This window comes from Neolamprologus brichardi, chromosome 7 (genome assembly GCF_056152115.1).
Source record: "Neolamprologus brichardi isolate AB-2024 chromosome 7, ASM5615211v1, whole genome shotgun sequence".
NCBI classification, from domain to species: Eukaryota; Metazoa; Chordata; class Actinopteri; order Cichliformes; family Cichlidae; genus Neolamprologus; species Neolamprologus brichardi.
In genome coordinates this window covers 56,679,237-56,692,485 of record NC_142110.1, presented here as the reverse complement: position 1 = coordinate 56,692,485, position 13,249 = coordinate 56,679,237, and the positions used below count along the sequence as shown (strand labels likewise).

Below are 13,249 nucleotides of genomic sequence, written 5' to 3'. Positions count from 1 at the left end.
GAGCCAGACGTGACCATAATGTTCTAAGGTATCAGCTAATACCAGCATGCTGGAACCGCAATGACTCTGAAAGATCGGCAACATGCTCTGATGGAAGTCTGATGATGATAACTAAAGTCATCATTCACTGTATTAGATTTTTATTGATCTTCATGAGAGCTAAGTCTAGTTTCCCCAGTCTGTCTCGCTAACACATTTGAATTCTTTTTCCTTAGATGGAGGGAAAGTGATGTCCCCAAATCAAGAGGGGTAGAGATAAGAAGCATTGCAGAAAAAAGCAATTTGCAGTCAAAGTAGGTTAACACGTTCACACAGACCTAGCGCTGAATGTAATGACTTTCTTTATTGTTTAATACTTGTTTGATGCAAAGTCATAAAGTCATTAAAATAGCTCAGTATGAATTATCTAAACTTAATATAATGTTTTCATATGGCTTTTTAAATTTTTTTTTCAATCAACAGTCTTTAATTAAATGACATAAAATAACTGCTATAAAAAGCAGTTAAGCCAGTATTCACATTTGTGATCTTTACAATAGTTAATCTTTGGATGCTATGACAAAAAATAAAAACCACATTTCTAATTAAAGTGATTAAAGTCATGCTTATTTAAGATTTTCCAGTAGTATTTATGACAAATCGGCTGTCGTTTTATTGAACTGATATCTAAATTCATCTTTTGAATTTTAAACTTACTAATAGAGAACTAATAGAGAAAGTGACACTGCAAAGTTTGAAGAAGTCTTACCAAGTGTAACAACACTCTCAGGGCATCCCTGGCCCTCTCTGGGTACTGAAGGATCTCTACCAGGGCTTGGCCAACCAGTGACATGGGACTGTTCAGCTTTACATCATTGCCAATAAGCATGTAACCTAAAAAAAATACAACAAAACACATCTTTCAGTTTCTCGTGCATATTGAAACTGTGTTTTTTGGAGTTCTGGAATGTAAATGTAGCCGTCTCCAAAGCACTTTGGGTTAACTTCTGTTGTTTAAATGTGCTGTAAGTTATGAATAAAATAGGCATGACATGTTTAAGGTAAAGTTTTCATCGCCAGAGAATAACTTATGTAACACAGTGGGCTACATAATGAACTTGAAGAATAGAAACAAAGTGTTGATCCTGCTGTGCTAGTATTGACCCAAAATCAATACCAGCATTGGTATCAATGATATCGATAATTGGATTGATCCGCCCACTTCTAGTTCATGGTTTGCTCTTTCTCATACCTTGCTTGAACACACATATCACTGCTGACCAGTAACACCCCAACAGACTTGCCATATTGGATACAGTGGCCACAACAATTATTCTTTTTCTAAGTTTATAGCGTTTACGTATCATCTAACATATCTCAGACATTGACATTGCTAAGTTGTACAAACTAATTGGTTCCTTTTAGCTCATTTGAATGAAGAAATTGGTTAGCTAATAAATGCTCCACTATATTTTACAGCTACTCCTCTTGTGTCTGCGTGCTGTGGCTCAAAGCAACTGAGTCAAGCTTTAGTATTTTACATTAATGATTGTTTACTAACCAGCCCAGTTGGAGGGGTGTGAGAAGTGCTTGCTGCTCTGCAGTGTCTTCATGGCTTCCGTCAGAGCTGCACTGGCTTTGGTCCCATTGTGAAGAGCTGTGTAGAAGGTGTGTGTGAACAGTTTAGAGGCAGCTACTGGCACAGGCCACAAAGAGACACACACACACTGGACCCCTGCAGCCAAGAACGCTCGAGTCAACCCCACAACTCCATCTGCTGTTACCTTGCTGCCGGACTCTGGGTACAACCTGAGGTGGCAAAGGGTCAAAGAGTTACATGGGACAGTCAAAAGCTAAGAAAAGCCTGTGTAAAAGACCAAATCTGTGAATAGTTATACCTCAGGACCACCAGTTTGACAGTCAGGCAAAGGTCCAGTATATCAGCAGCAGTAAGAAGGAAATCTTGAAGTGGTGGACTATCACAGATACTCTCTACCTCACACACACTTTCACCATCCTCACTCCTTTCATCTGCTTCTCTGAGTCTCTCTGGGCTGCTCTTTGAAAACAAACCCTTCACTTTTCCACCCTGATCTGCTGCTTCGCCTGACACTGACGTCCTACGGGGTGATTTCTCCTTTAGTCGGCCACCTGCCCCATCTCCTCCAGCATGCTCTTGGCTAGGGGCAAGGACCAAAGCTGCAAGCTTCCAAGATATATGTGTGGCAAAGTGAACACACTCTGCCTGACTCAGAGCTGCTAAAACGCGATCCTTTGTGGCATTGGCTCCCGTTAGGGGATGACATCCCAGCTGCTCTCCCAGCCAAAGGGCTTCCTCTTGGGCTGAGGGTAAGGGCCCCCATAGCCAACGGTCCATGACACTCGGTGGCAAATGAGGTGCACCGACCACTGCAGCCATTGAGCCTCCATCTGGACAAAATAAGTGTCCACTGCGTCGAGCATGAGGCTGCAGTTTGAACACATTTGATAGAGAAATATTATAATAAGCAATGCTTTTTTAAATTATTAATTGAATAAACACATATGTCGGAATTGTTTGATTCAACAAATACAATATATGTTACTTTACATCTATTATCAGAAATCAAAGGGTACCAAAATGACTTACCTTTACTGTTGCTCCCAGGCTGGCTAAAGAAGGTACAGAAATTAGACTGAACCTTTCATACAGGTACTCATTAGAGGAACTGCCTTTGAGCAAGGCAAATGGAATTAGGTATAATTCTCCCTCCAGAACTAACACAAGTTGTCTGTGTCTACCCACGGGTCCACTACTGTGCATCAGGCCCTGTATAGAGAGAGGTGGAGGGCAATCGTGTGAAAAACCATAAAGAAGACAAATTCAAACCGTGAATTGAAATATAAATCTTTCCTTGGAGACACACATACATACCCCTTCCATTGGCGCTATGAGCAAGTCGTAAAGGGCCCGCAGAGGTGGTTTGCCAGTGTTACTTGGTCTGAAGAGGGGAGAAGATAAGCCGTCCTTTACTGGAGATACAGTGGTACTGTACAGACTCGTCATGCTCTGACAGCTTCTATTAGAGGCAGAAATACACAAGAAATGTAATACACTCCCACATATAGTTATCCTGTTTGAAAACAGCTATGAACCTGTAATCATGATGATGTTATAGTCATGCAGCTACTTAAGCACTGGTGATATTAATTGAACGGTAATGTTAGCTTGCTAACTTGCTCATCAGGATTTTGAGTAATGTGTTATAGTTTAACATTTATGAAACACCAATTTCCTTTTTTGTCACAATGAACAGAAGTTTTGCAAATTCAAGTAACTATAAAAACATATTTGCAATGTTTTTGTTTCCCTTCAAGTTCTTATGCATACAGCTGCTTACAAGTTAAATTGATCTAATCCTAGGAAGACCTTTGTATTATGACTGCAACTGCAATATTTTGTGCCCATATTTTGTATCATTATGATCTTTTTAGTTTCCAATTAGATCCGATTTTTCACTGCATGTTTCAAAATGTTTTAAATGTTTAAATTATTCGTTGTGTAGCAACACCTTGGTGAGTTTGTGTTATGTTTAAATGTAGTGGGAAAAAAAAAGTTGTGAAAAATGGACTTCTCTTAGTTGTAGATTTCTGTTTAAATACTGTATTATTGAGTTATTCTTGGTCATTTTGGACTTATGTCAGGTCCACTTCCTGTCATTATCATTTGTCCCTCCTTAGTAATCGTCTGGGGTACCTTCACTGACTTGATTCGAATTTGTCTTGCCTGTGTCCAGTTATCCAGCCAGCCTTCCCAATGTACAGTATACATGCACACCTCCTGTCCGTTAGTTCACACTTGATAGACTGTCCTGTTTTCTTTGGAGCCAAGTGATCCAGCAGTTTCTTGTGATCCTTGTTCATGACCTTTTGCTATGATTCATGAACTTGGTTGTTCTTTACCTGTTTTATTATCCCCATTGCTTGTCTATCATCTGTTTTGGAATTAAAATTAGAACTTTGGGCTTTTTCTTTTTCTTGTTTTGCATTTTTGGTTAGCCACTAGTTAGCTTTTAGTTTGGCTAAATCTCTCAATGTAAGATAAATTGAAAAAAGCTTGTTGCTAATAATGTAGTAGAGGAGATGCAACTAGTACCAACTCACTATGCAGTGAAGTCAAGTAAAGTCAGAGCAAAACCTAAAGTAGACTGTGCACCCTCTGGACATATAGCCAATATACCCTCGCAGTTTACAAGAACTCTGAGTCAAACCTGTTGAAGAGATTATTTCTGGACACCATGTGGAGATAGCCTGTAGGGTCTGTGGCAGAGATGAGTTTTTTGTTCAGCTCCTCAAACTGCTGCTCCAACAGATCTCCAGCTTCACTCTCTGTCTCACTAGTTGAGAAGACTCTGCAAAATGGCAATGGCAGTGATACATAATTGTTCTATGGTTAATGTCTAAAGATTGCAACCAAAATGCTAGGTGCATGCATATATCTCTAACAGTGTCAACTCAAAAGCAAGTATGGTCAAACATTCTGTTTACAAGCAGAAGCCAATCAAAAGAAGGCAGGCTTAAAAAGAGGGCGGTCTTAAAGGGAGAGAAGAAAGTAGTTTGATGAATGAACTGACAATCTTAGGAAAATGTACAAAAGGAAGAAATAAGTAGTAATTAATTACTCGAGCAGTATGTGTTAGAGCGATGACTTGGAATTAAAATAACTTTTTATGGAATCCTCTGGCTGTAGATTTTACACACTCAGGAAGGTAATAGCAGTTTCTGATACCTGGATACATGCTAAAGGGCAGTAAAGTGCTACTAGTGGTTTGGAAAACATTTTTATGCTGTGTATGTGCAAAAACTTGTCATGCTTAGATGAGTGGGACTCATAATAAACCACAAACAAACAGCATGAACACACACACACACACCAGAAGTAGTGAATCTGCTGGCTGCAGTGACTCCACTGCAGTGGTTTTCACAGTAAGTTGAGATGCAGTTTGTATGGGGGAACATTTGCTGACACAACACATGGTAGTGATTTACAAAGTCATAGTCATCCAGCTATGCCAACCAAGGCCTGAGAGTTGTGGGCAGTATAATTGAGAATAGAGAAAACTGTCAGGAGAGAGCAGGAAAAAAGGAAGACAGACACAAAGCATGCGTCTTCTCTATCATGTTTTGCTCAATTTTGTTTAAATGACAGAAGGTTCACCTACAATCTATTCCAAAAGTTTGTACAGAACTTCATGGAAATCTTGGTTTGCCCGATTAACTCTAAGCCTCAAATGTCAAACACATGGTAAGCCTACAAAAAAAGTCAATGTCTCCAAAGTCAGTCTGACTCTTTCTTTGTATAAAATGTAATTGGAGTCCATCAAACTAATGTCAAGACAAATCATCCAAAGCCTCAAATATTAACCATGCTAGCCCCAGACAGAAAAGTCTTATCTCTAAAATAACTGAGATTTATCTTCTGTAGACCATGACATGTACCACATTACCATAGGGTGACTTAATAATAATGATCCTAACAAAGAGTTCCACAGTTTAGCACACCAATGAAACAATTTTGACCAGATTAGAGGTTTTTCATTATTTTTTTTTATGCCTGTGTTTTCTGGGCTGACAGCCTTTCTCTTGGATACTGCTAGACTCTGCCTGGAAGCCTATCCTTTCTTCAGATATGTAAAATGTACTATACACAGAGGGAAATACAGATTGAAAATGCATCTATAGTGATTAATAACATATTTACCATAGTTGTTAAGCTCAACACAACTGGTCAACCACGTAATTTTTCCTTGTATGTGTGCTAGTAGTCAGACAGGGATTTAAGACATGTCACAAAACTTTGAACATCAGCCTTGTGGAAAGGCTTAAACATATGCTCATGAGACCATGAAATATCTGCATTAGGCTCCATTAACCTGTTTAACGGAATAAAGTTGTCACTGTCAGCTACAAAGTTATGTCAGCAGTATGAGGCATAAATGGTAAATGGCCTGCATTTGTATAGCGCTTTTCTAGTCCTTAAGGACCTTTACACTACATTCAGTCATTCACACACTGGGGATGGCAAGCTACATTGTAGCCACAGCTGCCCTGGGGCGCACTGACAGAGGCGAGGCTGCCGGACACAGGCGCCACCGGGCCCTCTGACCACCACCAGTAGGCAAATATGGGGTTAGTATCTTGCCCAAGGATATTTGGCATGCAGCCAGGAGGCAGCCTGGGATCGAACCACCGACCTTCTGATTAGTGGCTGACCTGCTCTGCCACCTGAGCTACAGCCACCCGAGAAAGAAAACACTTCATTGAGTTAAAAGGTGCTGGTAACAATCATTCACTGGCATCTATTAGGGGTGGGGGAAAAAATCTATGCTGTGTAGTATCGTGATATTTTGTTTGCTAATAATGTATCGATACATGGACAGCAGAAATCGATATTTTGTTACAAAAAACGTTTTTGTGGACTGGAACATGCTCTGACTTCAGAGCATGTTGATCAGCTCCTTTTTCTGAGCAAGAATCCTGACATTCCTTCACTTTTCAAATGTGTTTAACTTTTTTTTGGCAGCAATAAACATGTTTTATTTTAATTAAGTTTAAAACGTTTTTATTTAATGTAAAATTATACAGTGGGGCAAAAAAGTATTTAGTCAGCCACCGATTGTGCAAGTTCCCCCACTTAAAATGATGACAGAGGTCAGTAATTTGCACCAGAGGTACACTTCAACTGTGAGAGACAGAATGTGAAAAAAAAAATCCATGAATTCACATGGTAGGATTTGTAAAGAATTTATTCGTAAATCAGGGTGGAAAATAAGTATTTGGTCACCTCAAACAAGGAAAATCCCTGGCTCTCACAGACCTGTAACGTCTTCTGTAAGAAGCTTTTCTGTCCCCCACTCGTTACCTGTATGAATGGCACCTGTTTGACCTCATCATCTGTATAAAAGACACCTGTCCACAGCCTCAACCAGTCAGACTCCAAACTCCGCCATGGCCAAGACCAAAGAGCTTTCGAAGGACACCAGGAAAAGAATTGTAGACCTGCACCAGACTGGGAAGAGTGAATCTACAATAGGCAAGCAGCTTGGTGTGAAAAAATCAACTGTGGGAGCAATCATCAGAAAATGGAAGACATACAAGACCACTGATAATCTCCCTCGATCTGGGGCTCCACGCAAGATCTCATCCCGTGGGGTCAAAATGATCATGAGAACGGTGAGCAAAGATCCCAGAACCACACGGGGGGACCTGGTGAATGACCTGCAGAGAGCTGGGACCAAAGTAACAAAGGTCACCATCAGTAACACACTACAACGGCAGGGAATCAAATCCCGCAGTGCCAGACGTGTTCCGCTGCTGAAGCCAGTGCATGTCCAGGCCCGTCTGAAGTTTGCCAGAGAGCACATGGATGATACAGCAGAGGATTGGGAGAATGTCATGTGGTCAGATGAAACCAAAGTAGAACTTTTTGGTATAAACTCAACTCGTCGTGTTTGGAGGAAGAAGAATACTGAGTTGCATCCCAAGAACACCATACCTACTGTGAAGCATGGGGGTGGAAACATCATGCTATGGGGCTGTTTTTCTGCCAAGGGGACAGGACGACTGATCCGTGTTAAGGACAGAATGAATGGGGCCAAGTATCGTGAGATTTTGAGCCAAAACCTCCTTCCATCAGTGAGAACTTTGAAGATGAAACGAGGCTGGGTCTTCCAACATGACAATGATCCAAAACACACTGCCCGGGCAACAAAGGAGTGGCTCCGTAAGAAGCATTTGAAAGTCCTGGAGTGGCCTAGCCAGTCTCCAGACCTCAACCCCATAGAAAATCTGTGGCGGGAGTTGAAAGTCCGTGTTGCTCGGCGACAGCCCCAAAACATCACTGCTCTTGAGAAGATCTGCATGGAGGAATGGGCCAAAATACCAGCCACTGTGTGTGCAAACCTGGTAAAGACCTATAGTAAACGTTTGACCTCTGTTATTGCCAACAAAGGTTATGTTACAAAGTATTGAGTTGTATTTTTGTTATTGACCAAATACTTATTTTCCACCCTGATTTATGAATAAATTCTTTACAAATCCTACCATGTGAATTCATGGATTTTTTTTCACATTCTGTCTCTCACAGTTGAAGTGTACCTCTGGTGCAAATTACTGACCTCTGTCATCATTTTAAGTGGGGGAACTTGCACAATCGGTGGCTGACTAAATACTTTTTTGCCCCACTGTATTTTGTTTTAATTTACTTTCAAATTCTTCAGTTGCTGAAGGGGCTGCATAGTTTTCATAAATTGCATAGTTCAGAATAGCTATAATTGTACCAGATGGTTGCATTCAGTTAAGTTGGACTAGACAGTAATACAAACCGTTCAGTTTGTCAACAATAAAACTGACTGAAATGAGACAAAGACTGAGTGTGAGACTTTGATATTAGATAAAATTAATATTGATAAAGTTTACCTTTATGTACAGAATCTGAATATTGCAAAATATTTTAAAAAAATTGCAATAATACCGTATTGTGCGTTAAGTATTGTGATAATATCGTATCGAGGGATGTATGGTGATTCCCACCTCTAGCATCTATCAAAGGTGGCACTACCTCTTATAATGACTATCCACTTCCAGAGCCTCTCTAGCATTGTGGATGTATTGCTCCAGAGAAAGGGAACCTCCAACAGCTCCTCCTCCACTTTGTGGGCTCCCACTACCATCCTTGAACTCAGACACCTCCAGTCCTGCTTCTCCAAGATACACCTCATTAAACTTCACGATACCTGTAACATTTCAGGAAAAACATAAGCAGGTTACAGCACTATGTGTGTGCCCATTTGTCAGCATGTGTGTGTCTGTGTGGCAGTATGTAGTGCAGACACTAAATGGTGCTTCTGTCGTTTTTTCTTAAGGGTTCCCTTAGAGGAAAAGCCATGCAGCCAAAGAGTGACCATTCTCTTTGCAGTATAAATTTCCTCAAATGTCATATCTGATATATGTAGATATAAGTGACATTTCAGCCTGCAGGTAGCCCTGGAGGAAAGACTGCAATGAAAGTGTTCACCCTTTGAAGAGAATTAGTGGTAAATGTTACCCTAGCATTACAAAGACCTTAAGGATGATCATCTCAGCCAAGACCCTTTTTGGTTTTGTCTCACAGAACTTAAATGAATTCCCACTGAAGTCATGACAACATCACTACATCTCAGTATCCCATGCCACAGCAGTTATGACAATTCATAGTACAACATAGATAGTACAACTCTGTTTTTTTTTTATACCAAAGATATAATCCCTGCTTATTTTTTTTTAACATTTATACATGCTCTTATGCCTTCCCATCCCATTGGAATGGGTGTAGGACAGGTGGTAGAGTGTGCGATAATTATAAAATCTGCATGCATGCAGTGCTTTAAGTAATCAATAAGCCTTGAAAATTGCATATAGATCCAGTCCATTACAGACTACTGTAGTCATATTACTTAAATGTTATTGATGACTAAACTGAAAAGTTCTTCAGGCCCATGGAAACATGAATCCCTTTCTACAACAGCTGTGTTAAGACCAATTCCAAATGATTTTGCAAACCTGAATTTCATACTTGTCATTAAAGCATTACTTAATCATGATTATTGACTTAATTTGAAGTGGACACCAGTATCAATACATTTATAATTATGCACCTATTAATCCCTTTAAAAATATGGGACATTTTATACACAACTATTTTAGAAAAAAAGCACAGAAATATCTGAACGTCTTTTCTCATCTCCAAAATCTCAGTAACGGAGGGACGGAACATGGTCCACTCTGACTCAGTGTCTCCAGCCTCACTTAGTATGCTGTAAAAGTTCTGCTGGAGGTGGGAGTAGAAGATCTCACAGACCAGGGCCTCTGCCAGACACTCCCACTGCATCGTCACTACACATCTGGGGACATCAGGCCTGTCCAGCATCATCCCCATCACATGTGAGACCTGATCCAACTCAGTACCAAGTAGTGATCGCTTGAATGCTCTGATATTATCTTTACGCGAGTATCCAAGACATGTGGACAGAGATCTGATAATATAATTACGAAATCAATCATGAACCTGCATACTAGAGCGTCCTGTGTTAAGTGTACTAATGGACACCATTATACTCAAACCAGGTGTTCAGAACAGACCAGTCCTTGGGTTACATTGAGTAGGCCATTTCTTTCAATGTACTCCAGTATAATAGTGGAGTCCCCAGCAGATACAGGGACTCTAAGGAAGCCAGGCACACTGAACTGTTGGAAGGTGCAAGAAAGAAACAATCCTATCCCCTAAGGAAAACCTGAGCATACAGGCACCAAGCGACAAGTATGCAAATATACCCATTTCTTCTAACCATCTATCACTGAAGGTAGCGTCATGCATCAGCTTAGGCTACTTGAATCACAAAGTGCAGAGGATTAGTAAGGAGGAAGTGAGGGTAACTATGAAGAGGATGAAGAGTGGAAAGGGTTAGATGGTCCAGATCACATACTCGTGGAGGTGAGGAGATGACTAAAAGAGAGAGAGCCGGGGATTTTTTTTTTTTTTAAACCAGACACAAGATTATGAGGATTCCTGAAGAAGTGGCAAAGAAGTGTGCGATGTTGGTGCAGGACATACAGTGATGCAAAAAAGTGTTTGCCCCCTTCCTGATTTCTTATTTATTTTGTATGTTTATCACATTTAAATGTTTCAGATCATCAAACGTATTTAAATATTACACAAAGATAACACAAGTAAATACAAAATAGTTTGCTAATGGAGGTGTTTATTATTAAGGGGGGAAAAAAATCCAAACCTACATGGTCCTGTGTGAAAAAAGTGATTGCCTCTAATTTAATAACTGTTTGAGCCACCCTTAGCAGCAACAACTGCATTTGCAATAACTGTCTATAAGTCTTTTACATTTTTTTACACCACTGCATATAAGGAAAGTGAGATTCAAGGCAAGGGTGGGATTACATCAGGGACCGGCTCTCTGCCCTTTCTCCTTTGCGATGGTGATGGACACGCTGACAGATGATGTCAGGCAGGAGTCTCCATGGATTATGACGTTTGGATAACATTGTGGTCTGTAGTGAGACGAGGGAACAGGTGGAAGAGAGCCTGGAGAAGTCAAGATTTGCACTGGAAGAGAAGAGGGCTGAAAGTCAGTAGAAGCACGGCAGAATGTGTGTGTGAATTAGAGTTAGACAGGTGGAAAGGTGAACACACAAGAAGTAGAGATAATGAAAGTAAGTGAGTTTAAATACCTGGGCTAAACCATCCAAAGTAACAGACAGTGTACAATATTAGTGAAAAAGACAGGATGGAGGCAGGATGGAGTGGCTGGAGATGTGTGTCAGGCAGAAAGAAAAGGTTTATAGGAGGATAGTGAGGCCTACTATAATGTATGGCTTGCAGACAGTAGCACTTACAAAAAGACATGGGGCAGAGGTCAAGCTGACAGAATTTAAGATGTTAAGATTTTAACTGGTAGTGACCAGGATGGACAACATTACAAATGAGTACATCAGAGAGACAGCTCAGGTTGAGCAGTTTGGAGAGAGGGAAGGTTGGAATGGTTGGACATGTGAAGAGGAGGAATAGTGGATATATTGGATAAATGACTTTGAAGATGGAGCTGCCAGGAAGACCACAGAGGTAGATCACTGGAGAGGTTTAATATTGTCACGTAAGAGGTCTGAGTATAGAAGATGATGGTAGGAATAGGGTGAGATGGAGATAGCTAAAGGGAGCAGCCTCAGGCTCCTTCCCAACCAGAAAGGTGATGTTCCATGTTCCTAAAGGCAATTTTGTCAGCCTACGACTCTGAATCTGAATGAAAAAAGCATCTTCAGTAATTTTATAAAACCGATCAGCTTAAGTTTGTGTAAGCGTGGCAGTGAACCTGTGCCTGGAGATATTAGCCAGCTGTACAGAAAGCCTTCTGCCAGAGAATAGTAGAGAACCATGGCCCTCTGACTGTTGACTGTTTCCAGGATGTGTTCTATGGTGACTGGGATGTAAGGGTCAGTGCTCGCTGCTTGCTGACTTCCTTTCTGGCGTTCCACTAGGAGATCAGCAAAGGCACGTGTGCGCCCTCGCTCAGCTATAGCTAGTGCCTCATCGTGCCGGCCTGAAAGAATAGGAACATGTGGAGCTGTGAGTTAAAAAGGAGCAGATCTGAAAGAGCAGACTCTTTATCCTGGTAGCATTGATAAAGAAATACAACTATCAGACATTAGGTGATAATTTGTGCCTTATTAACAGAGACCAATGTATAAGGTGTAAAAATGAGAACAGCTAACATACAAAGTGATGTACAGTAATTTATGCCACAAAGAAACAACACAACAGGTCAAGAGGCCAGTTCTGTCACCTAAGCTGACGAGGACTCTCTGGAGAGCCTGGTACGAACTGGTTTGCAGATCAAACAGGGAGAGCTTGTAATCCATACTGTGCTGCATCTCATGACGAATTGCCTCAAATAGCATAGATGCTTTGTATAACTGGAACAAATAGCAAATAAACATACATTGCAATGAATTATCAAGAGTACCAATCCACAAATATACAAACCATCCATTGTTCAACTGGATTTAGACTGTGAAGACATTTTTATACTCTTCACACCTTTTAATGTGTCTCCATGGTTTGTTGTAAATCACCTGCATTTGTTATTTGTTAACAACTTTTGTATTTATTTTTTGTGTATTGTGTGATCTATGGCCAGGCTTTACTTCAAACCTGTTTGAGCATATAGGTACAGTGCTGGCCACTGGGTGGCAGTATATACACACAGCAAGAGTTGGGAGTGTTTTGGCTCACTTTTCACCATAAAGCGGAGAAGCAAAGCAGTGTTGGGAAGGTTACTTTTAAAATGTATTCCATTACAGAATACAGAATACATGCCCCCAAATGTATTCTGTAACGTATTCCGTTACGTTACTCAATGAGAGTAATGTATTCTGAATACTTTGGATTACTTAATATATTATCATGCTGTTTACAACTACATGAATGTACTATTGCTGTGATTTATTACTGTTACTGAAGGTCCGCGGCTCCGAACTGTAGTAAAGGGACCTCTGGCTAATACGTCGGGTTCTGTGTCGGGCTCGTAGCCGAAAAATAGCTTTACTTTGTTGTCTGGGTCAACTTTGCTAGCGAGAGACAGAGAGAGGCGTTGAAAGGCTGCTCCAACGGAACTTATTGTTTTTGGAGGAAAACACGAACACGGTGTACAGTCGAGTCTTAATAGCTTACTTACAACTGGGC

General features: G+C 40.6%; 1 protein-coding gene across 3 annotated transcripts in view; it reads right to left on the bottom strand.

Annotated features, from left to right (window-relative positions):
* Window positions 1–13,249, bottom strand: part of ttc28 (tetratricopeptide repeat domain 28) — a 149,660-nt gene that overhangs the window by 12,381 nt on the left and 124,030 nt on the right. For all 3 annotated transcript variants that reach the window (XM_087843926.1, XM_035913857.2, XM_087843927.1), the window contains exons 19-27: window positions 12,351–12,480; window positions 11,880–12,107; window positions 8,579–8,753; window positions 4,230–4,370; window positions 2,894–3,038; window positions 2,609–2,788; window positions 1,878–2,446; window positions 1,541–1,788; window positions 749–873 (exon numbers count right to left, since the gene is read on the bottom strand). In XM_087843926.1, coding sequence (XP_087700052.1) covers window positions 749–873; window positions 1,541–1,788; window positions 1,878–2,446; window positions 2,609–2,788; window positions 2,894–3,038; window positions 4,230–4,370; window positions 8,579–8,753; window positions 11,880–12,107; window positions 12,351–12,480 — 1,941 coding nt within the window. The remainder of the gene's footprint in view (window positions 1–748; window positions 874–1,540; window positions 1,789–1,877; window positions 2,447–2,608; window positions 2,789–2,893; window positions 3,039–4,229; window positions 4,371–8,578; window positions 8,754–11,879; window positions 12,108–12,350; window positions 12,481–13,249) is intronic.